Raw genomic sequence first — 26,315 nt, forward strand, 5'->3', positions numbered from 1 at the left:
GGTTTTAGCATATGCAGGGTCCTCTGGGAAATGAGAGATCCTTCCTGGTGAAACATCTGCCAATGTATGGCTAAATGCTAGTCTCCGTTAGTACAGTATTTTAATTAATACATTCTTGAGAAAAATAGGTATTCCTTTAAATTATACAGAATAAAAAAACAAAAAAACAGGGAATTGCTCAGATCACCAAGCCCCACCTATAATTAAAATGTCACCTTGGTGCTGACCGGTCTGTTAATAGATCTTTTTTAGCTTCAGTATTCTCTCTGTTTTGCTCGGGATATACAGATAAAAATAATGGGATTTTTATAACAGCTTACCTGTAAAATCCTTTTCTTTAAAGTACATCATGGGACACAGAGCCGTAGTAATTACTATGTGGGCTATAGGCCACCTTCAGGTGATGGGCACTGGCACACCCTAAAACAGAAAGTCCCCTGCTTATATAACCCCTCCCACTACTGGGAGTACCTCAGTTTTTGTAGCAAAGCAATACACGCGTATACCAGAAAGAAGGGCGGGACCTCTGTGTCCTGTGATGTACTTCAAAAGGATTTTTATAACAGCTTACCTGTAAAATCCTATTTTCTTAATCGTACATCATGGGACACAGAGCCATAGTAATTACTATGTGGGATGTCCCAGAACTATGCCAACTAAAGGGAGGGAGACACAAAATTAGGGCACCGTGAGATTAGAGGATTTATACTGCAGCTTGCAGCACACTGCGCCCAAAGGCAATATCCTCATGATTTTTTACATCTACCTGATAGAATCTGGTAAATGTATGGACTGAAGACCAAGTTGCAGCCTTGCAGATTTGAGCCATGGAGGCTTGGTGACAAAGCACTAACAGCCCTTGTGGAGTGCACTTTGATTTGAAAAGGTGGAATCTTCCTCTTTAAACCCTAAGCTTGAACAATTACTTGTCAAATCCATTTAGAAATAGTAGATTTCGATGCTGCCTGTCCTCTTTTAGGACCTTCAGGCAATACAAACAAAAGATAAATTTTTCAAATCTGAGCAGTCGCCTTCAAGAAGACTTTGACTGTTCTCACTGCATCAAGAGAATGTAGTGACTTTTCTTCTGTAGAACCATGTTCTGGAAAAAATGAAGGTAGAACAATATCCTTGTTTAAATGAAAACTTGACACTACCTTTGGTAGAAAGTTAGGATGAGGAAGCAATACTACATTATCCTTATGAATAATTAACCACTTTCCACCCGCCCTATAACAAAAGCACGGCAGCATAGTGGTTTCAAAATCCCGACCGGACGTCATATGACGTGATCAGGATTTTGAGCCGCTGCGCGCCCCCGGGTGCACACTTCGCGCCGATCGTTGTTGCGGGGTGTCAGTCTGACACCCTGCAACTACGATCTCGGTAAAGAGTTTCCAATGGAGACTCTTTACCACATGATCAGCCGTGTCCAATCACGGCTGATCACAGTGTAAATAGGAAGAGCCGGTGATCGGCTTTTCCTCACTCGCATCTGTCAGATGCGAGTAGAGGAGAGCCGATCGGCTGCTCCTCTGACAGGGGGGGTCTGTGCTGATCGATTATCAGCGCAGCTCCCCCCGAGGATGCCCACACCAGACCACCAGGGATGCCCAGCACAAGGTATGCCACCCTAGACCACCAGGGATTCCAGTCAGTGCCCACAATGGATGCCAATCGGTGCCCACAATGGATGCCAATCAGTGCCCACAATGGGCATCACTGATTGGCATGCATTATTTTTTGGCACTGATTGGCATCCATTAGTACAGTATAAAACAATACAATGCCGCCTATCAGTGCCCATCTGTGCTGCCTATCAGTGCCAATCCATGCCAGGACTGCTCCCCAACAAGAAAGGCTAGCATCTGTTACACCCTTCCAGGTAATTGGTAAGAAAGATTTTCCCTTCTGCAGATTCTTGGTTATCAATCACAAACTGAGGCTCTGGCGCACGTTTGGAGACAAACATATTGGGAAATCTAAAGCTTGGACCTTATTGTTCCAAGCCGATAGTATACTGTTTTGCAGCAGTCTTGAATGAAACTGAGCATAAGGAACGGCCTCGAATGAAGCCACCATCTTTCCCAACAACCTCATGCAAAGTCAAATAGAAGGATTCTTCTTTGCCTTGACTACCTGAATCAGCTCCCATATGGCACTGATCTTCACCTGGAGTAAGAATACCCTCTTCTGGACTGTATCTATGATCAGACCCAAGTATTCCATTATCCTTGATGGTTTTAAGGAAGATTTCTCTAGGTTGAGAATCCAACCTAGGTATTCCAGGTAGTTGACCGTGGTGACCATACTGTGGTCTAAGCGGGCTACCGACTGGTCTATCAAGAGGAGATTGTCTAGGTACACTTAAATCGTTATACCCTGGACCCTTAATCTGGCTAGAGGACCTTTGTAAACACTCAAAGTGCAAGAGCTGGACCGAAAGGCAGAGCTACAAACTGGAAATTAAGATTTTCCACCTGGAAGTGTAGATATTTCTAGTGAGCGGGGAAAATCGGCACATGGAGGTATGCATCCTTGATGTCGATTGACGCCAGAAGTTCTCCTCCTTGTAGAATCGAGACTACTGATCAGATTGACTCCATGCGAAAAGAATGGATATTCAAAAACCGGTGTAGATCTTTGAGATCTAGAATGGGTCTAACATCTCCATTTGGTTTTGGTACCATGAAAAGGTTTGAATAAGCACCCAATCCCTGCTCTTCTATGGGGACCACCGATATCACCTTTTGAGACAAAAGATGGTCCAATGCTTGAAAGAGAGACTTCTTTTTCTCTGGATCCCTGGGAACATTTGATCTGAGAAAACAAGGAAATGGGGACTCTCGGAACTCTAGTTTGTACCCTAGAGTGATTGAGGAAGCCACCCATTTGTCTTGACATTGTTTCTGCCAGACCCTTGAGAAATGCAGAAGTCTTCCCCCCACTTGAGCGAGCGGGGGCACCCCTTCATAAGGAGGCTTTAGTATTTTGTTTTGTAGGTTTCCTTCCCCAGGACTTCTTTTGTCCCTGGGGTTGACCCTGAGGTTTACCTCTTCAATTTGACAGTGGAGGCCGTCGAGACTGCCTGGAGGCTGATGCTCCTGCCACTGGGGAAGAGGCTCGTTTAAATGAAATACACTTACTCCTTTTCCTAACTGGCAAAAGGGTACTTTTCCCATTAGAAATTCTTTGGATGTACTTATCCAGATCATTCCCAAACAGTCGCGAAAAGGAAAACTAGCCAGGAGATTTTTGTAGGGTGCTTCTGACCAATTTACCAACCATAGTATTCTACGCATATGCGCCAGCCCAAGCATAAGGCATGAGGCCTGGAGAATAGAATCTCTCATGGCGTCTATTGCAAAACATAACGCCCCTGGTAGCTCGGCCAAATCTTGGGCCTGCTGATTAGGAATAATCTTGAGCACTTGTTTAAACTGGTCTCTCAAGGATTGACACACACCAATTGCTGCCAGCGCAGTCACTGAACCTGCCAGAGAAAACATGTTTTTTAATAGGAATTCCATTCCAACATTTTATCCGTTGGATCCCTAAGCATTTGAGTATTGTCTACAGGACAAGTCAAACGTTTATTCACAGAGGATATAGCAGCGTCAGTTGCTGGTATCTCCATTTTTTTTTACTTTTCCACCATGGTGTAAAGAGTTGCAAACTTTTTAGGAGGATAAAAATGCTTATCTGGGTGATCTGACTAAGAATACACGAGCTTTTCCAGCAAAGAATGGATAGGAAAGGCATGCACAGCTTGGGGGGGGGGGGGCTTTAGCAAACCCAAACGAGAAGTAGGTTTATCAACTGACTCAGTTAAGGGTAGCATAAATGTGGAGCGGACCAATGCAGTAAGAGATTGTACCATCAATCTTTCAGATTGTGAACCTGATCCCTCCACATCTGACCCCTCAGAAGAGGAGTCATCAGCCTCTTCCCAGTCCCCTGAGAAAAACTCATCATCTCCCACCCCCGGTTCCTCAAATTGAGAGTTCTGGGTAACGGAAGGGGACCTATCGTACTTAGCCCTACTCTGGGATGCGATTAAAGACACTAACCTCTGCTCCAATCCTAATATGGTTGAGGAAAAAAAAATCTTCAGTAACATAGACAGGGGCTGCAGTGTTGGAAACAGTTGCACCACCTGATGTCCCTGATGTCCAAGGGCCTCGGCTATGGAATGCTCTACCAATCAACATCCGCCTGGAAGAAAATCACCTGGCTTTTAGGAAAAAACTCAAGACCTTCCTCTTTTAGCAGATGATCAAAGCTCGCCACAGTGCCTAGAGGCGATTCAGTTCGCATTGTGCGCTATACAAGTATTTCATTCATGGCTCGCTCTGACCAGCCGCTTCAGATCTCTCAGGGAAGGATGCCATTTTAGAGATGATTTTAGGCTTTTTTGAGCTTAAAGGAGTGCGTTTTTACCCCCTTCTGACCATAGCCCAATGCACAAATGCATAGGTACTACCAGAAGAAATTGCATTCACTGCTTGAGCAAATAGTCCAGCAACTGTCGCTGCTATTAACGCTCAGCCTGATGCTTTTAGTAAATATGCCAAGGGAATGCCTGTGTCACTAACCTCTTACATGCTCCTTTTTGCTCTTGTGTCCCTCCGACAGCTGCAGCCAGCAAATAATGGAGCTTTTAAAACATACTTCTGCACTGGGCATTGCCGCATGCCAATGCCGCACTAACCCCCCCCCCCCCCCCCCCCGTCACATCGTTCCCCCCTCCTTTTAAAAAAAGTGAGTTTTCCAACGCAATCCGAAGAGATCGGCGTGTGTGTGTGTGTGTGTGTGTGTGTGTGTGTGTGTGTGTGGGGGGGGGGGGGGGGGGGGGTACAAAGTAGTGTTAACCACAGCCCTGTAAGCAGACAATCACCTTCCCGTTTTTGTTAGTATTATCACCTACGAGGGTTCTCGGTTTCTGTCTGCATTATTACCTGTGGAACATAATAAGAATTCCAGCCACTCCCTGCTATAAATGGCTTTACATTTCATGCGTCACACTGCAGAGTTATGGATCACAACCTTTGTAATAGCCTTGTTAACTGATTGCTATTTCAAGTATGTATGTTAGTGTTTGTTTATGTGTGTTTATTCTGGACTAGATACAGATAGCTTCAGTTTTACTGAATGATGATGGGAAACTGCTAGCAAAATTGTATTGACTGGATTCACTGTTTGTCTTTCGTTAAGCATTCCTCGCCATGGTCTATAAACGGATTTGGGTCGTAGAGCATGGGGATATGGAAGATCATAATGAATCTGTTTTCTTTATGCCTCCGACATCCATTTGATAACAATAAGCAACAGGTTAAATGAGTCAGTAAATTGCTGACACATACCAAATTGTGTGATTAAGCTTACAGCAGAACAGTGTTTATTTCGCCAAACATGTAATTTCAACCACTTTAAATCAATCAGGATTCAGAATATGATAAAAATTGATTGCCTGAAACCAGTCAATCTACTACTCACGAGTTTGGTTGTCCACCCAAATTTTAGGGCTATAAATTGACAGCTTTAATACTGGTTATTTGAAAAATCTATTCAAACCAGACAAAATGATAACAATTCAGTCAAAAGCAATTTTCCATTGGGTTAGATCGATACTACTTAGACATGTGCATTCGTTTTCGTCCGAATGCATTTTCGTCCAAATTTCAGCTATTTTCGTTTTCGTTTTGACAAACGATAACGAAAGCACAGAATCCGAAAAACGAAAGATCCGACATAAATAAATGCTTTATTTTCGTTTTCATTGTTACAACAGTTCGATATAGAATAGGAGATTCGACGTGACTCTGACAATAACAATCTGTCTATAGAACCTGTGGTCGAATGTGCCTAACCTTACCTCTATTAGTCCAAGATTATATAGAGAAAATATTCGACAGAGAAAAAAGATTTGACAGAGAGAAAAGATTCTGCAAGTTACTGTCCTAAAAAGTGTTTGGGGACCCGGGTCCTGCCCCAGGGGACATGTATCAATGCAAAAAAAAGTTTTAAAAACGGCCGTTTTTTTGGGAGCAGTGATTTTAATAATGATTAAAGTGAAACAATAAAAGTGTAATATTCCTTTAAATTTCGTGGGGGGGGGGTGTCTATAGTATGCCTGTGAAGGGGCTCATGTTTCTGGTGCTTAGAACTGTCCCTGCACAGTGTCATTTATGCAGGAAAAAAGTCCTTTAAAATCACTCGCAGCTATTATGAATTGTCGGCTCTGTAATACAGAGAACACTCATTGAAAGTCATTGATAAAAAAATAAAAAAATAAATAAATAAAAAAGCGTGGGGGTCCCCCAAATTCAATTACCAGGCCCTTCAGTTCTGGTATGGATATTAAGGGGAACCCTGCCTCAAATTTAAGAAAAAAAATTGACGTGGGGTTAGGGGGACCCCACGTCAATTTTTTTTTTTAATTTGACGCGGAGTTCCCTTTAATATCCATACCAGACCTGAAGGGTCTGGTTATGGATATTTAGGGGGAACCCCACGTCAAATTTTTTCTTAAATTTGAAGCAGGGTTCCCCTTAATATCCATACCAGACCTGAAGGGCCTGGTAATTGAATTTGGGGGACCCCCACACTTTTTATTTATTTATTTATTTTTTATCAATGACTTTCAATGAGTGTTCTCTGTATTACAGAGCCGACAATTCATAATAGCTGCGAGTGATTTTAAAGGACTTTTTTTCCTGCATAAATGACACTTTGTGCAGGGACAGTTCTAAGCACCAGAAACATGCGCCCCTTCACAGGCATACTATAGACAACCCCCCCCCCCCCCTACGAAATTTAAAGGAATATTACACTTTTATTGTTTCACTTTAATCATTATTAAAATCACTGCTCCCGAAAAAACTGACGTTTTTAAAACTTTTTTTTGGATTGATACATGTCCCCTGGGGCAGGACCCGGGTCCCCAAACACTTTTTAGGACAGTAACTTGCAATTTAGTCTTTACAATTAGCACTTTAGATTTTGAACGTTTGAGTCCCATAGACTTTAATAGGGTTCTAAAGTATGCTATATACTAGCTCCATCGAATCTTCTTTATACATTCGACAGACACCATAAGCCTTCAAAGACAGATTAGACCGTAATTCATGTGGATTTTCGGACTAATGCAATTTTTGAACGAAAAACGAAATAAATAAAAACGAATTTCGGGAGTAACTAAATAAATTAAGTTTTTGGACGAAAACGAAATTCCGAAACAAAATATTTTACTCTGCACATGTCTAATACTACTTCAATCCTATCTCTTTGCAGTCGATCACAATAATTTGTTTCTACATTTGATCACTGAAGATTTATATTCCATCTTGATCGAAAGTGGTTAGAATGGTAGGACAGTTGTCATATTTATGGTCACTTTAAAGGCTTAGTAGGCATGCATTGTTTTCAAATAGATTCCTATTTACAGTATTTTGGTTATGCAGTGTAGGTAATAGGTCTAAAGCTGCAGTTGACCTGCTTTGCATTTCTTTAAATGCAGCAGGTCATACAGCAATGTATTTTCTATGCAGGCCTTCAAAGCAGAAGTTTGGGGTTTGGCAAAAAAACAAACACATGCTCACCCCTAGGCTACAGCTATCCCACATCAGCTCTAAGCCAAAGAACTGAGTGATCTCATAACCGTTGATCACTCCGTTCTTGGTCTGTTTAGAGTGGAGAGCAAAGACTGGTCCACACAACAATGGAAAACACCAATGTGCGTGAGTGAAGGCCAGTTAGATGATGCAGACATCCAAAGAGATTTAACTGGCAGGGTATCAGGTGCACAAGATGAATTTTAGAACCACTCATCAATCCAGCTCTGTGCTTTCAATTTAAAGTAAGCTCTTGTTAAGATAAATATGGAGACTTCCATTACTGGCCCTCTATAATTCTAATTGTCTTCCTGTTATGATGACCTCTGTCTTAAGCATGGTGGCTAAGTGGTTAGCTCTTTAAGCAGTGAAAATGTAGCGCTAGTATCACAAAGCCATATGTTAATATCATAAGGTAAAGTAAATCATAAGGTAAAGTGAATCAAAAGTAAAAAATTCTAATTGGTGACTAAATAAACATATAGAGATAAGTCCAAACATTGTCCATCAAAATAATAGAAGAATCCTCCACAAGAAACACCCAGCTTCTAGAGGAGTGAGCTCAGCAGATGCATAGACTTCTTATAACATCAGAAGAATAATATAGATGGATACTCTTACCAGAATTGTTGGATCTGCGTATCATCAACACCAGATCATGTAGACATATAGGGCTCTATATAGGCACATAATATAAAATAAATATTTATTTTATATTATGTATATACAGGGGTGGGTCCTGCGCAAATCGTGCCACTCAAATAAAATACACAAATTCAAAATAATATAAATATGTGCATACATACAATGCCGTGAAAAAAATAAAAAATAAATATAGTCCAAAAAACAATGAATAACAAGTGAATAAGCAAATCAAACAAACTCCAGGATTCTCTTGCATCCCCATGAAGAAGTCACATGACGTAACGCGTAGGGATTGGCCAGAGGACGAACCAGAAGTAGAGTAAGGCGGGAGGAAGTTGTCATTATACCCTCTTCCTGATTGTGCTTGTTTTTGCAATTAAAATGTGAGAGTCTTTACTGCTTTTTAATAAATTTACCTGCCGTTTTTTAAACTACTACATTATGGAAGTCTCCTGTTTCTCTCTCTCCCCCTCCTCTCTCTTATTTTGAGCCATACACTGTGAAATAGAAGTGAAGATCCATTTCACCTATTCTGTAAGCTGGGACTGGCCCTCTAGTGGCGGGAATTGTATCATTACATCCCTCCTTTGGATTTCCTGATGGCTATTATTTATTATTTATGAATGAAATAAGAGAATCCTGGAGTTTGTTTGATTTGCTTATTCACTTCGTTTAAAGGTGAGAGTTCTGGGAGCCTTGAGTAGCGGACATTTTATTATTGTTCTATCATTAAACCTTTTTTCCATTTTTTATATATTTTTTATATATTTTTATGCGTGCTGTTTTTTGGACTATATATATATTTTTTTTTTTCACGGCATTGTATGTATGCACATATTTATATTATTTTGAATTTGTGTATTTTATTTGAGTGGCACGATTTGCGCAGGACCCACCCCTGTATATTCATTATTTAATAGTTTGTGCTCACTATTTTGTCCTGCTGCATTTTTTAGTTAGCATTTGCACTTTATATCACTCAGGCTCTTTTTCACAGCATCTGTGTTTCATTATATCTGATTTTGGATTTTGTTCCACTTTAGTCACTTATTACCACTTAGCGGCGCGAAGGCTGACCACTTTTATTTTATATTATGTGTTTTCAGAGAGTGGCTTCCCTGAAGAAGAAATTATATGCACTTTTCGAAATGCGTTGGAATAGCCGCTCTTCTGTTGCTGCATATTCTGTATATTTCACTGTCCAAACATCGATTGTACAAATACATAATCACGCGGAGTGATTGATTTTACATATATATTTTTTTGTATCAGTAATACATTTTTCTCTTTTTTATATATGGATTATTATTATTTTTTCTTTTGTTTATATTGCCTTTAAAATCCCACTTGTTTTGAGGTATCAATTTGGTATATAATATAAAGGGATGATGGCAATAACATGCCACGGCACTTGAGTCTAAGGTAATTTATGGATCCAGTATACCGTTTCCTCACCATTGAGAGCCCTATATGCCTATATGATCTGGTGTTGATGACACGCAGATCCACCAACTCTGGTAAGAGTATCCATCTATATTATTCTTTTGATGTTATCAGCATAAAGAAGTCTATGCACTCCTCTAGAAGCTGGGTGTTTCTTGTGGCGGATTCTTCTATTATTTTGATGGACAATGTTCGGACTTATCTCTATATGTTTATTTAGTCACTAATTAGCATTTTTTACTTTTGATTGACTTTACCTTATGATATTAACATATGGCTTTGTGATACTAGCACTACATTTTCACTGCGTGTCCTTACATGAATATTTGTCAAATTCGTAAGTAGCAGCTTTTCTTTTTCTTTTTTTCCACAGATTAGCGCAGTATTGTTTTTTTTTTTTGGTTAGCTCTTTAGCCTAGTAACCCTAGTTACTGGTTTGAAAACCCAACAATGACACTACCTGCCTGGAGTTGCATGTTTTCCCTGTGCCTGCGTGGGTTTCCTCCGGGTACTCTGGTTTCCTCCCAGATTGCAAAGACATGTTGATAGGTTAATTGGTTCCTGTATAAATTGCCCCTAGTATGTGTATGCATGAATGTGAGTTAGGACCTTTGATTGTAAGCTTCTTGAGAGCAGAGCAGAGCTACTATTTGATGTCATTTGGCAGGTATGTGTGTGTGGCGGGCATGGTTGAGTTCCTACAACTATTCTCTGAGAAAAAGTTCTTCTATGCAAACTTTCACTCAATTAGTTAGGGCAGCCCCTATGCTTCTTTGTAAAGGTGAATGTTGGATTTATATATTTGCCTGCAATAGACCATTAGACATAATAATGACCATGTACTTGGCATGGTGCTTATGGCAAGTGTTTAGTGCAGCAGGTATTCTGGTAGGTGTGTATTGAAAACCTGTTGAAAAGTTGCTGCCACGACATAAAAGGTACAGTACATATGACTCACAAACAACCCCTTGGAGGCCACTTATGTAAAAGGTCTCTGCTTTTCAGTGCAAGTTTAAAGTAATTGGTTGGTTTCAAAATTCACAATAATAATGTGACTGATGTATCTGTTTACTTGACAGAATATCTTAACTAAAGTTGAGGAGGGCTCAGAGCGAGAGGCATCGGCACTTCAAGCACACCGCGAACTGGAGAAAGTAAGAGTCACTTGGATATAAACCATATGAAAAATGGAGCTAAGAAACATTAGGGAACAACAGAGTTTAGTGTTTGTAAATGCATCACACTAAATTCCCGAGAAATAAACTGTGACTCATTCCATAAAAATGACCCATACTGCTGTAAGAGATGTATAAATAGTACAGTACACATATGAAAGGATGGAGAGTTTTATAAGCCCAAATCAATGTGGCACTGAATGTTAATGTAACAATGGGAAACTGATTTAGGTCTCTGAGTAATATCCTGCATTACGTATTCTGAAATGGAAATTTTTATGTTTTTTTTTCTTACCTCTTCTTTACATTTAGAACACAGGTACATTTTCGGTTTAAAAAATGTTGGAGAAGACCGGAAGAAATGTAGTGATTACCTAATATGGCCAGTTAGATTGCTTGTTTTATTTCCCAGATAATAAAAGAAGAAACCAGTTTTACCACTAATTCTATGGGCAACAAATTCTTCAAGATATTCTGCCCCTACCTACAGGGCTCAAGTCCTGCGGGAACGCATGGCAACGGAGTTCCTGTACTTTTTCCACAACAGGAACTCAGTTCCCGTTAGCAGCTATGTCCTGCAAGACTTTGAAGTATGCGAGCTGTGTGGAAGGTGCTACACCAGCAGCCGCCGACACAGCTCCCAATAGTAAATGCTGCACACCAGGGGTGGACTGACCATTCAGGCATTGCCAGTAGGGGGCCCCATGACAGCTTCCGCTTCGCTCTACCTCACAGGACATGCAGAGGTGAGCTGAGGGAGGAACATCAGTTTGGAATGGTAAGCCGAGCACAATACCTGGCAAAGTTTAATGCCAGGAGTGAAGTTTATGTGGAAATATGTGAAGGGTTGGAATAGCAACGAGTGTGTGTTGGAGCCCTGCAGAGTTTGCAGCCCCCCAAGCTAACATACATCTCCTAAGCAGGAACACATCACTATCTCCCCAAGCATTCTGTCCAGATAATATGCAGTTGATTTATGACCTTTCCGTTTAACCCTGTGTTATCCAAACTCTGTTCAATGAAAAGCGTAAACTCACCACATAAACACTCTATATACAAAATAAAATTCCTCAATAAAGATCAGAACATGATGTTCACATTTGCATGGAAGCACAATTGAATGAATGCTGATTATTCAGAGAATTACCGTATTTATGTTGAGGATTGTTTTTTTTTTTTATGTACTAACAGTTAGGGCCGGTTCACACAGGGGGCGACACGAGGCGACACGACTTGCCGTGCCGCAACCTGCCGCGACCTCAGCGGCGACTTGCAAATGACTTCTGTATAGAAGTCAATGCAAGTCGCCCCGAGGTCGCTCAAAAGTAGTACAGGAACCTTTTTTCTTAGTCGGAGCGACTCGAGTCGCTCCTCTTAGAACGGTTCCATTGTACAGAACGGGGGCGACTTGTCAGGTCGCGGCACAGCAAGTCGTGTCGCCTCGTGTCACCCCCTGTGTGAACCGGCCCTAAAGCTTCATATACACAATATGAAAATTGGATGAAAAATACCACTTTTGAAGCGTTCGTGCATATTCGCGGGGGAGGGGATCTTGGGTGGGAGTTCCCACACTTTTTTCCCCAGGACTTGACCCCTGCCTACCTATGACATGTATTTGATTAATAATAACATCTACCATATGTGCAAATGCCTTACAGAAAAAAAGAATACCTATGAAGTGATTTTTTTTAAACACTTGCTGGTGTTCATTTTAATGCCACCTGGGGACAAAGATAATTGAACTAAGTTTATAGACTGGAAATGCAGGGGCATAACCACCTCTGCCTTCTGACTTCTTGCTACACCACTGGCCTAAGGAAGCAAATCACAAGGTGTATATGTTGTATACTGGGACACTGGTCAAGCTACAATTTTATTTCAGCCTATGGTAATGAACCATCAGAGGGCTGACATCTAGAGCATAGCTATAAATGAATGGGAGACCAAGCAGAAAAGGAACCCAGTGATATATATATATATATATATATATTTATATTTATTTCTTTTTTATGTATGTATTTTTAAATGTTCTTAAACTGTGTAGCCACCATTGACATAGCTTTGTTTATAAACAAAGCCATGTGAACTCTTTTGTCATAGAGGACATGATTTCAAACTATGCTAATTGTTTTCTGGTCATTGCTGGAGACCTGGACCTGCCAGTGATAGCCGGGTGTCACAGTAATGCATGCTTCTAGCTTCCAGAGTTGTTCTGCTGAGATCCTCTTCTCTATAGCTGCTGCTCGGATCTCACACCACCATCCTTTCTTGGGATGTCATCGGGAGGCTACCGGCTTTTTCTGGGTTCTGCCTCCTGATGACACATCACTAGGCCCGCCCTTTTCTCCTTTAGTGAATGGAATGACTGTAATGCTCCTGGTGCTTCCTGGGATATGCACATCACATATCCCAGGAGGCACAGGGGGTACTGACAATATTTACCTAGGCAATTGAGGAGAGTGGTGGTGGGGGGGGGGGGGGGGGGTAGAACCAAGACTGCTAAATAAAAACAAAAAAGTAGATAAGCCAAAAAAGTGTGTTATTTGTGCAGAGTAGGGGGTGGCATGGAGAGGAGCAAAATTACTTTTAAGGGCGAAGATCTACATTAGGCATGCTTTGCTGGATGAATTTCACTCTTCAGAGGTCTTTTGTGTATATAAGTATAAAATATAATGTGCTTGCCTGTAGTGGCCAGTTCAGTGTTTGACGTCACCTTCATACTTTGGAATCTGATTGGTTAGTTTAGTCCACACCACAATTACTGATAAACAATACCCCCTAAATGTATTATATGCATATGTCTATGTATCTCATTGGCTGTCTCCTCTGGCCTGTTTAGCTTGTACGAGCCTGTAATGATGGAGTCAGGAAGATGAGTCGTACAGAGCAGCTTATCAGCATAGAGAAGACACTTGAATTTAAGATCAAGGTATGGAATCTCCCCTTTCCAATGGTGGGGAAATATGAACTCGAGGATGTAATATGTAGGGGAAATTCTGTAAGTGAAAAATATTTGAAATATTCACTACTGTCTGTTGATTTGGATGAAAAACACCAGGCTGCTTTTCCCTAGCTGGCTCTTCTTGCTCATAGTGTGTGTTGGATGATCTCTCCATTGACACCAACAAGAATATCTTTCCACACATTCTGCACAGGTAGAGCAAGATGTTGACTGATGTGCTCACAAGATATTTAAATTTGAGTATTGCCCACAACAGGTGCATGTAATCACCTAATTCTCTACTACCAAAAATCTTAGTCATACACTGGTCAAATTTCGGACAGTTCTTGGGGTGTTAGACAAAATTTGCTCTGCTTGTAGCCTTGTCTACTGCCTCCCACCCGACATTCCTCATTTGAAAACGCAAAGGAGCCAGGCAGAAAATTGTCACCCAAACAATGGCTGCATCCAGTCAGGTGCAGCCACTGTTCATGTACAGTATCTCACAAAAGTGAGTACACCCTTCACATTTTTGCAAATATTTTATTATATCTTTTCATGTGACAACACTGAATAAATTACACTTTGCTATAATGTAAAGTAGTGAGTGTACAGCTTGTATAACAGTGTAAATTTGCTGACCCCTCAAAATAACTCAACACACAGCCATTAATGTCTAAACCGCTGGCAACAAAAGTGAGTACACGGCTAAGTGAAAATATCCAAATTGGGCCCAATTAGCCATTTTCCCTCCCGGTGTCATGTGACTCGTTAGTGTTACAAGGTCTCAGGTGTGAATGGGGAGCAGGTTTGTTAAGTTTGGTGTTATCATTCTTACTCATACTGGTCACTGGAGGTTCAATATGGCACCTCATGGCAGAGAACTCTCTGAGGATCTGAAAAAAAGAATTGTTGCTCTACATTAAGATGGCCTAGGCTATAAGAAGATTGCCAAGACCCTGAAACTGAGCTGCAGCACGGTGGCCAAGACCATACAGCTGTTTAACAGGACAGGTTCCACTCAGAGCAGGCCTCGCCATGGTCGACCAAAGAAGTTGAGTGCACGTGCTCAGCATCATATCCAAAGGTTGTCTTTGGGAAATAGACATGCTAAAGATGATGCACAAGAAAGCCCTCAAACAGTTTGCTCAAGACAGGCAGACTAAGGACATGGATTACTGGAATCATGTCCTGTGGTCTCATAAGACCAAGATAAACTTACTTGGTTCAGATGGTGTCAAGCTTGTGTGGCAGCAACCAGGTGAGGAGTACAAAGACAAGTGTGTCTTGTCTACAGTCAAGCATGGTGGTGGGAGTGTCATGGTCTGGGGCTGCATGAGTGTTGCCGGATTTGGAGAGCTACAGTTCATTGAGGGAACCATGAATGCCAACATATACTGTCACATACTGAAGCAGAGCATGCTACTGCACACAGAAGTTTTTTTTTATCTTAATGTATAGAATGCATTAAGATAAAAAAAAAAACATTCTGCCTTTACAAGCACTTTAGGACTACACCTAAAGTGGGGTTTCTTAACCAGGGTTCCACGAACCCTAGGGTTCCTCCAGAGGTTGCTAGGGGTTTCTTTAACAATGAGCAATTTCTACCTCTCAAATAAGTTCTAACTAGCACCACTGATTTTCTTTAGCTATCTGTAAGGGGGTAATTCTTCCCAATGATCACAAGTGTAAGCAGTATTCCTCTCACTGACCATTACACTAATGTATCACAAGTTGTAGATATAGTAATTTTTAGCAGGGCTTCCCTGAAACCGAAAACTTATTTCAAGGGTTCCTATTTGTTGAAAAGGTTGAGAATGCCTGATCAAGGGGATGTTTTTCCAGGGTTATTGTTGAAGAAATTTAACAGGAGAGGGGTTTAGGGTTACAGGATTCTCCAAAACGATCAGTAATCACAGTAGATAGACAAACTTTACTCTAATCTTCCCAAGAGCAGCTTTTCTGAGGGTAGCAGGGTATGGCTAATGCCGCGTACACACGACCGGACTTTCTGTCAGAATAAACTCTGACCGTCTTTCCGACGCAGTTCTGATTCGCCTACCCACGATAACACCAAAATCCGTTTGTTTAGAATGCAATGACGTACGACGGGACTAGAAAGGGAAGTTCAATAACCAGTAGCCAATAGTTCCCCTTGCGTTTTTGGTCCATCGGAATAGCATACAGATGAACAGTTTTCCCGATAGGCATTGATTCCATTGGAAAGATTTAAAACATGTTTTATTTCTAGGTCCATCAGAATTTTTGAAAAAAAAAAGTCAGATGAAGCCCACACACGATCGGAATATCTGATGAAAAATGATTCCGTCTGACCTTTTCTGCCGGAATGTCCGGTCGTGTGTATGTGGCATAAGATGTCAACTTCCCTGCAACAGCAGTCCATGAAGCAACCTCTGGCAACTGGTTCTCCTCTAGAACATGCCTAATTATCAGTCTCAATAAAGGCTTTTTACTCACAGTGTCCCAGGAGCTGTCAGCCACCCAGCATCCTCTGACAAATCCTCTGTGAAAGAAATAAGGATCACTCTTTCAGTCCAGGACTCAGAGACAGTGCCCTTCAGCAAGGGTACTTCTTTGACAATTCTTTTCAGGCCTTCAGCCCCACAACCATTAAGGCCCAAAAAGTAATCTCCTGACTCCTAGACTGATCCAGCATTTAACTTTGAAGGACAGAAAGCTCTACTGCAAGGGTATTATTTATTATTTATAACCCCTATCAGTTTTGTTGACCTCGGTGTCCCATTGAGCTTTCACTTGACTTCCTGTTCCATAACCAAAACAGGAATTGAGAGGAAATCCCTCCAAATGAGGGAATCCCTTGTTGTCACCTGGTCATCATTGGAAGATTTTCCCTCTATTCCTGTTCTTGTGACAACTCAAAATGTGTGAATTTCTTTCACTCTCACTCATGTTGATAACAGTAAACAGGACAAATAGCAAAGGGTGAATCTCCCTAATGGGGGTACAGACAGCAATAGACACCTGACAGGTGTTCTAATCCTTCTCCACTTTATCCAAACCTAAAAAAAATGGTTTTGCCTTTCATTATACTTTAAGAAGTCTATATCTCACCAGAACACCTTTGCCGATAAAATGTTAAAGGATCATTAAAGATTTTCACATACCACGGACAAACAATTAAACAACCTCAGCAATAAAGAAGGTGTGTTTGTGAGATATATGATTCTTGGCACTGATTAACTTTCTCTAACCTTGGTACATCTATTGTTACACATTGTGCCACTTATGATTAAAAAAAAACATTTATCCATTCTACTTGTTTGTGTGGGATATTTCCAGGATCAGGGAGCGGGTGGATTGTAGGACCTAAAATGATTGCATTATACAGCACACTCATCTGAACCCTATACATTTGTTCCATGTTTTTTCCCTCTATTAATTCTTCTTCCCTCTTTCTGACAGTCTGTACCCATCATCTCTCACTCACGATGGCTATTAAAGCAAGGTGAGTTACAACAAATGTCAGGACCGCGCACATCCCGCACCCTCCGCACGAAGAAACTCTTCCGCCCAGTTTATCTCTTCCTCTTCAATGATTTGCTCCTCCTCTGCAAACGTCAGCCTGGGTGAGTGGCATATGAAACAATCAGCTCCAAGTTATTGGTATTATCTAGGAAAGCATGGGGAGGGCAGTTTATGTGCTTAATATTAATCGTGCCCAACTCTTGTATTGTTCCAATCACTGAAGCCTTGCCCACCCATACTGGGCCTTGAAATGGTCGCTGCTGAACACAGAACCATGTGACAGGCTGCAGTCCCAACCAAAAGCACTGTAATAAACCTGATGAACTGGGCTGTCAGGGATCATCTATTGCTCAGATTAACATTTGGCACTCCCTGTTTTAGGCCTCATTTATACAGGCATACCTATCTGTACACTCATGTGAAGTGATGTGGCTATCTTTACCCGCATGCGATGCACAGGTGCTCCATTCATCTTCATGCAGTCAGTCCCATTCATGTCTGTTGTGATGAAGTGGCTGCACAGGCCCAGCTTCTGGTCCCAATTTGACAGCAGTACAGGTGCGCATTCCCGGATGCAGACAGTGTGCGTACGCGTGCAAGCAGGCTCATAGCTATCAAATTGGGACCAGCAGCTGTGTCCTTGCAGACGCTGCATCACAATAGACAGGAAAGGGACTGCCTTCACACAGGTGTATGGATAGGGACATATTTGGAGGTTTTGTCTATTATGCTTCACACAAAACTGAACTCCAGGTAGATATTAAACAACCATATTTAAGTATATCTAAAGCAATTTTTTCATTGAGATTGCGTAGGGGAAGGTTAAAACCGCTGCATTTTTTTTTTTTTTTTGCCAGAGAACATTTTCCTTTACTTCCTGCCCCGTAGACTCAAAAGGAAGTAAGAGGATATCTTTTCAATGTGGGGAAAATCCTATAAGACAGTTGTCATGTAAACAAGTATCCCCATTGGAAGATTTGCCTCTATTCCTGCTCTGGTAACGGTTCTCATAATTTTCAAATACCCTCACCTTCATTCCTAGTGACAATGGTGAGAAATGTCATCCAGGGACATAGATAGTCATAAATACCCACAGTGATTGTGTCTCCTCATCACTCTATCCAAATCGAAAAAAAAATTACCTTTACTTATAAACAAATAAATAATAATGTAGCTGCCTTAAAGTTCACCATTACAAAAAATAGAAAATAAATGCAAATTTTTTGCAGGTTAAAAAAATAAGTGCGAAACAAATTAAACATAAAAGGATGGCGCTAATTCAGCATATCATAAATCATTATATAATAAAAATTCAAAGAAAAGGAAATCAAATCAATCAATAATGTGAAATGAGTCATCTTTACGTTTCCGTGCTCCAACACTCGTGTGAGAAGAAAAAACTCACCAAAAAGTGAAATAGCTATATAGAAAATTGCATGGAATTCAATATTCATAGAAGGATGGGCAACATCAGAGAGCGATGATCCGTAGTTTAATTGGCATCAGCTGCTGGATCTTTCAATACTTATGCAGAAAAACGCAAAAAAAAACTGAGTATATAACATAGCGCAATATAGCCTGTGCAGGTTTAACCAAAAAGTAGCCAGATAATGCACTTACATTTGATGGTGCCATAGGCTAGTACTAGCATGTACAGCTCAATAGCAAGGAAAAGACGCCATTTCTCCGACTCTCGGCGTGTGTTCCAACACTCCAGAGACTGGAACCGGGCGTACCGGAAGTGGTGTCAGTGTGAACGAGCGCGTAGCCTCAATGAATTTCGTGTTTTCACGTCTTCAGGAAATTTGCCTATATGCATTTATTTATTTTTTTGTTAGGGGCCCGTAAAGTATTGTACAAACGATCAATAGATTGTGGGCGTAATGCCATAGTCCTGCACACTGTCTGTGTAGCTGTCTGCTCGTACCTCCGATACGGACAGGAAATTACACTGTGACAGGAAGCATCAATGAACTACCTAGAGCACTCAACAGCCCCCTGGTAGTTCATTGAGAACTACAACCTGACAGCCGCAAAGGATGTCAGTACTTGTAGTTTTCCTATTCCTAGAACACTGTAAATGAGCCCAGATGGAGCCACATTTTTTTTCTAGATTGTGACAGCAAAAGGGAGGAGAAGATCCCCTGTTCACTGTCAAAACAAGAGGGAGTGGTGCGGTGCCCGGTGCATTTGTAACATATTACATCCTGAACATGGGCGTAACATGCAACATGTTACAAAAGGGGAACTTATCCTTTAATTTATCTATATTCAGTCTCCTGCAATCCACTGTACAAAAGAAGATAATATTCTGACATGAAAAGAGAGCATACTGAGCAGAGGGGTAACCTTACTGGTGTGCTGCTGCTAATAAATTGTCCATTCTCCAAGCTGCTGCTGGAGGTCTGAAAGTCAAGGATCTGGCTATACTATATGTAAGTGGTTCTTGGATCACAAAACTGGCTGCAGAGCCATTTGGAAGTTTTATATGCATTTCTCTGGTGCATTTAACCACATGCCTGGAGTTCAGCTAGAAGTCGTGCCAGATGTCTCTATAGTACCATATTTTACATTACTTACTAGTTTTACAAACAGCTGTTATCAGCTCCCTGATAAGTCTGTTATATTCTTCAGTAAAACGTAAGCTGCTATAGAATTTCTAACCTATCTCATTTATCATCAGGGATCGGTACCAGGTGTTTGACGTTGCAGCACGTGGCCTCCTGCGCGTAGAAGAGTTGGAAGACCAGGGCCAGACCCTCGCCAATGTGTTTATCCTGAGACTGCTGGAGAATGCACATGAAAGGGAGTTTACATATATGCTAAAGGCTTCATCCCAGTGAGTACAGCCCTTGAAGAAAGACTTACCTCCACTTCTTACTATAGTTTAACCACTTCAGCCCCAGAAGATTTGGCTACTCAATGACCAGGCCATTTTTTGCGATACGGCACCGCATCGCTTTAACTGACAATTGTGTGGTCGTGCGACCTTGTAACCAAACAAAATAGAAAATAGAGCTTTCTTTTAATGGTATTTGATCATCTCTGCGGTTTTTATTTTTTGAGCTATAAAACAAAAAATGACCAACAATTTTGAAAAAAAACACAATATTTTGTACTTTTTGTTATAATATATATCCCCAATTTTTTTTAAAAAAAGCTAATTTTTTCCTCAGTTTAGGTCGATATGTATTTGTCTACATATTGTTGGTGATAAAAGTCTACAATATCGGGGAAAGATTTATGGCATTTTTATTATTATTTTTACTAGTAATGGACAGATCAGACACTTTTGACACATTTTTGGGACCATTGGTATTTATACAGCGATCAGTACTATAAATATGCACTGATTACTATGTAAATGTCACTGGCAGGGAAGGGGTTAAAACTAGGGCACAATCAAAGGGTTAACTGTGTTACCTAGGGAGTGATTCTAACTGTGGTGGGATGGGACTAAGTATGAACAACAGATCGCTCTCCTCATCCCTGACAGCACAGAGATCTATCTGTTTACATTGACAGATCTTCATTCGGTCTCTGTGTGGCTCGATTGCAGGTATCCGGCAGTCCATGCGAATCGGCTCTAACGTCACTGTGCGGGTGTCCCCTAGTGGTCAAAAGGCAAACCGACGTACAGCTATGTCGGTTCACCCAGGGGAGCCAACTTTCCGCTGTATAACTGCGACGGCTGGTCTGGAACTGGTTAACATACATATTTTCTATTTGCTTCTAGTTACTAGTGGAATTGTGTTCCTACCAGAATTTTTGTTTGAGCGTTGTAAACCAAAAATAAAGAATAAGGGCACAGAAATCAGATTTCAGCTTTCATTGTTCAATGGCTCTTAGGGTAGCAGAGTTTATATCTGATTACTATGGCTAATGTCCTTTTTCTTTTGCATTGCATAAGGACTCATGAGATGTTTCAGGAGAACAGCAGGCCTGCCTTCAGTGCTCCTCCTTCTAAAGTATATATGTATAGTATAAGGGCTAAAATACACATCTATCAATGCCTGTTAGACACTATATTGTATTTCCATCTCTCTAATGCATATTCGAGTAGTCTGCCATGGGAGTTGTACAGGTCCTATGTGTACTTAACCCTCAATTTCAGTAACAACGTTCGGTGAGTGAAACCATTGCTTACAAAGGTCTTTAAAGGTCACCTGGATCTCACTAAACCATCATCTCAAAACCCAGTGTCTTTTATGGAAACCCTGACGCTACATTTTCAACCAACACCCCATGACACCACTCATATACTACTGTGCTACAGACCACCGGGACCAAAGTCCAATCTTCTTTCACCCCTCACGGAATCCTTTGCAATGCACACCCTAAAATTCAAAAATTTCCTGGCACTCGGAGATTTTAACCTTTGGGCAAACGAGCCTAAAGACCCCATTGCGACTGCCTGCATCAATCAACTAGAAGAACTGGGTCTACAGCAACTGATAAAGACTCCCACACATGGGTCAGGACACACCCTGGACCTCATTTTCAAACAGAACATCGACGTCAACATACTCGACAACATAACTCTGCCATGGACGGATCATCACGCCATCAAATTCAAAATCACTACCAACATCACCAACGCAAAACGGAAACCTGTAACAACGCACTGGACCAGATCGCATAAAAAACTGTACTCCGAAGCCTTCAAAACCACTCTGTCCAAAAAAATATCTACAATAACCTTAAACCACTCTACGGAGGAAACACTCAACTCCCTGAACAAGGCATTACTGCAATCAGCAGACTCGGTAGCACCAAAACGCAGGGCTCTCATCAGGAAGAAAAATGCTGGATGGTTTAATAGCTCCCTCTCCGTACTAAAGCAAGAACGCAGAAGAGCGGAAAGAACATGGAGAAGAAATCCCACCGAGGAAAACCTATTTAACTACAAAGGTCTGACAGAGAATTATCGGAAAGCAATCTTCAAAGCCAAAAAGGACCACTTCTCATATACAATCTCAACGGCCGCAAACCAACCACGGGAACTGTTTAAACTGGTTAATCAATCAATGAATCCGGTGTGCCTAGAACCCCCAGAAAGCGAATCCCAGGATTACTGTGACAAACTGTCGGATTTTTTCATCGATAAAGTCAAAACCATCAGGGAAACAATTTGTCAGAAGAAAACATCCAACCTCAGCCAGCAAATACATAAAGAGGATGTCCGCACCAACATACCGCAACCGCCAAAATTTTCACTATCCCCAATTACCGTAGACACCGCAAAAAACATCATTAATAAACTGCGTGACAGTACCTCACCTATTGACATCATCCCCACAAAACTACTGAAAGAATGCTCCGACATCGTGGCTCCAACCATAACCCACCTCATAAACCGATCATTCCACGAAGGGATTGTTCCCAGCATCCTCAAACAAGGCATTGTCAAACCTCTACTCAAGAAACCAAACCTGGACCCTCAGGATCCAAACAACCGTAGGCCGATTACAAGCCTCAACACCATTTCTAAGATCATGGAGAAAGCTGTAGTACATCAGCTACAACTTCACCTGGATACTCACAAACTCCTGGACCCGCTGCAATCAGGCTTCCGCCCGGGTCATGGAACAGAAACAGCTCTCCTCAAGATTTGGGATGACGCCCTCGAAGCGGCAGATGACGGAGAGCCGTGTCTCCTCGTACTGCTAGACCTAAGTGCAGCGTTTGATACAGTAGATCACAATACTCTACTCGTCCGCCTCACAGAAGTAGCCGGAGTCCAAGACATAGATCTCCAATGGTTCACGTCCCTCCTAGGAAATCGGTCACAGACAGTGAAACTAGGAAAATTCCTCTCCGAAACTCGGGCAGTCACCTGCGGAGTCCCTCAAGGCTCTCCGTTGTCACCCGTTCTCTTCAACATTTACATTCGCCCACTCCTTCAAATCATCAGATGCTCAGATCTCTGCTTCCACTCTTACGCTGACGACACGCAACTTTATTTCCGGATCAATGGAAAAAAAGATCACCAACAACAACTTGAAAACTGCCTCAAATCAATAGAGGACTGGATGACCACCAACTCCCTCCAGCTGAACCAATCAAAGACAGAGCTTCTTATCTTACACCAAACTCATAAGCCCGCAACCAAAACCTCCTGGTCTCCACCAACCGTCTTTGGGCAGACTATCTCCCCAAAGACCAAAGCGAAGAGTCTCGGGGTTATTTTAGACGCACAAATGTCAATGGATGCGCAAATAGGAGCAGTAGTCAGTCGATCTCACCATCTGCTGCGAATGCTTCGCAGACTCATCCCTTTTATCCCAAAGAATGACAAAGCAGTGGTAGTTGGAACAATCATTAATTCACAACTGGACTACGCAAACTCGCTTTACATAGGATTACCACAATATCAACTTGCGCGATTACAACTGATCCAAAACACAGCGGCAAGGCTGATAACAGGAAAAAAACCCTGGGAATCCATCTCTCCTTCGCTGAGTAGCTTACATTGGCTAACCGTAAAAAATCGGATCACGTTCAAGACCCTTTGCCTCACCCACAAATGCGTGCATAGAGAAGCTCCGCAATACCTAATGGAGAAAATAAATCATTACACACCAAACCGCAGTCTTCGATCAGCCAACAAAAACCTCCTCCTCGTGCCCAAAGCCCGGTATAAATCCAAGGGGGATCGGAGATTCGCTGTCCAAGGGCCTCGGCTATGGAATGCTCTACCAATCAACATCCGCCTGGAAGAAAATCACCTGGCTTTTAGGAAAAAACTCAAGACCTTCCTCTTTTAGCAGATGATCAAAGCTCGCCACAGCGCCTAGAGGCGATTCAGTTCGCATTGTGCGCTATATAAGTATTTCATTCATTCATTCATTACAGTTGTATGAAATAGATTTTGATGTTTTACTAGTAGGGTCAGCATGAAGGTCCATATTCCATGCACAAAATGTAAAATGGATGTGTCTTTCAGGAGTGAAATGAAACGATGGATGACATCATTAGTTCCAAACCGAAGAACAAAATTTGTTTCGGTTACTACTCGAGTTTTTGGTAAGTAATAATACCATCTTTTCTTTGTTGCTTTTTTTCTCATGCAGAGGGCCCAGTGCAGATAAATACATTGGTTCATCATAGGTTGCCATTACCATTGCTTCGTGCTTGCTTTCACCTAATGCCCTTGAGGGCAGTTGGCACACAGCCAGTGCCTTCCTTCTTCATGATTTCACAGTAACCTGCTTTGTTACTACAAGGTGCTTTTAGCTGTAGCTCTCTCTTGCTCATATGCCCAGTCTTTCATCTTCATATTTTTTTCAAGCTCCCTGTTTAGTGGTTAACTTAATTATTACAGACCCTCCTTTAGAGAACTAAATTCCTGGTCCTTAACCTACCAACAATGTTTTTTTGAAAATATATTTATTGAGGTTTTCACATACAAAAAAAAAAATGTGTGCCACTCACGCAGGGGTGCCAGAGCAACATTAACACATGAGTAATTATTTCTTGCATGGATGGCACATGGATTAACAAGGTGTGGTTTAAGAAAAGAGCTATTTCAAACAGGCATGTACTGATCAAAATAGCTGCAATAGTAAGCGAGAACAAGCTCTCCAAAGGTGGCCCATCTTGTTTGGGGTATGAAAAACTCAAGGGAAATATATCTGTGGCAATCAAATAAGGAATCATGATGTAGCCGTGGTGGGGTCAGCCAACCACTTAGATCATACTTTGTCGTATTTTGTAGGACAACCACTACACATAGGTATCCTTATAAAATGAAACTTACCATAGTTTTCCAAAAAGAGATAGAAGGAGGAACCTGCTTCTTCCAGTGGAGTGCAATAGCTTTTCTAGCATAGAAAAGTACCAACAATGTTTAACAGAAACAGTGCCTCCGGTTGTATCTACAAAGGGGCGTCAAGTTACAAGATCTCATTTGAGTAGTTAGAGGCCCCATGGATACTCTGACCTTTATGGATAAATGTAGCCTGTAAAGAATTCAACCATATTTTTAATTTTAAAAAAATAATGAATTTTGGTTCTTCAAATGCTACAGTTTCTGGAAGAGAGGAGACGGCACAGCTATTTTTAACTTACATTTGAATTTAAAAATAGGGCATCATAAAGAGAAAATAAACCATTGTTATAAACACTTTTATGCCACATCAATAGAGAATACCACAAAACTGACATTATATTTTAATGAGTTCTTTATGTTAGCTAGTAAACAAATTCACATTTTATCTTTTGCACCCATCACTGTCTCTGTTATTAAGCCTCTGCTTCTGGAGAACAAAGATAGTTCAAGTCTAAAATGAAAATTGTGATACAAGACAAATAGAATACATTATACAGCATACTAAAATAAATGTGTAAAAAACAATGGGGTTTATTTACTAAAACTGGAGAGTGCAAAATCTGGTACAGTTGTGCATGGTAGCCAATCAGCTCCTAACTTCAGCTTGTTCAACTAAGCTTTGACAAAAAAAAAAAAAAAACTGGAAGCGATTGGTTTCTGTTCAGAACTGCACCAGATTTTGTCCTCTCTAGTTTTAATATATCAGCTCCAATATTTGTAGATATTTATTGGAAATGTGTAGAGAACCATTCATGGTGGTATACTTGGATAATCTTTTTCTTCTAATGCCGCGTAAACACGACCGGACTTTCCAGCAGACTAGGTTTGACAGGATCAGTCTGTCGGACAATCCGATCATGTGTGGGCTAATCTGATCATTTTTCATTATAAAAATCCGACTGACCTAGAAATAGAAACTGTTTCAAATATCGGGAAAACCGTTCATCTGTGTGCTGGTCCGACGGACTAAATACGACACAAGGGAAGCTATTGGCTACTGGCGATTGAACTTCCTTTTTTAGTCCTGTATTATGTCATCACATTAAAAACTTACAGACTTTCGAATGGACTTAGTCTGTTCATGTGTGGCCAAGTCCGTTTGTTCGTGGCCAAGTCCATTTGTTCGGAAGTCCGTCGTTACTCCTCTGAAAAGTCCATTG

The 26,315-nt window shown here is 41.2% G+C and overlaps 1 protein-coding gene across 2 annotated transcripts in view; it reads left to right on the plus strand.

Moving 5' to 3' along the window:
* The window catches only part of NGEF (neuronal guanine nucleotide exchange factor), a 204,042-nt gene that overhangs the window by 170,672 nt on the left and 7,055 nt on the right, over positions 1-26,315 (plus strand). For both annotated transcript variants that reach the window (XM_077488480.1, XM_077488481.1), the window contains 5 exons: positions 10,781-10,855; positions 13,716-13,805; positions 17,262-17,425; positions 20,008-20,163; positions 24,271-24,350. In XM_077488480.1, the coding sequence (XP_077344606.1) occupies positions 10,781-10,855; positions 13,716-13,805; positions 17,262-17,425; positions 20,008-20,163; positions 24,271-24,350 (565 nt within the window). The remainder of the gene's footprint in view (positions 1-10,780; positions 10,856-13,715; positions 13,806-17,261; positions 17,426-20,007; positions 20,164-24,270; positions 24,351-26,315) is intronic.

The sequence above is a fragment of the Lithobates pipiens genome, unplaced genomic scaffold (assembly GCF_037356315.1).
Source record: "Lithobates pipiens isolate NorthernLeopardFrog02 unplaced genomic scaffold, aLitPip1_a1.2 Scaffold_18, whole genome shotgun sequence".
Lineage (NCBI taxonomy): Eukaryota > Metazoa > Chordata > Amphibia > Anura > Ranidae > Lithobates > Lithobates pipiens.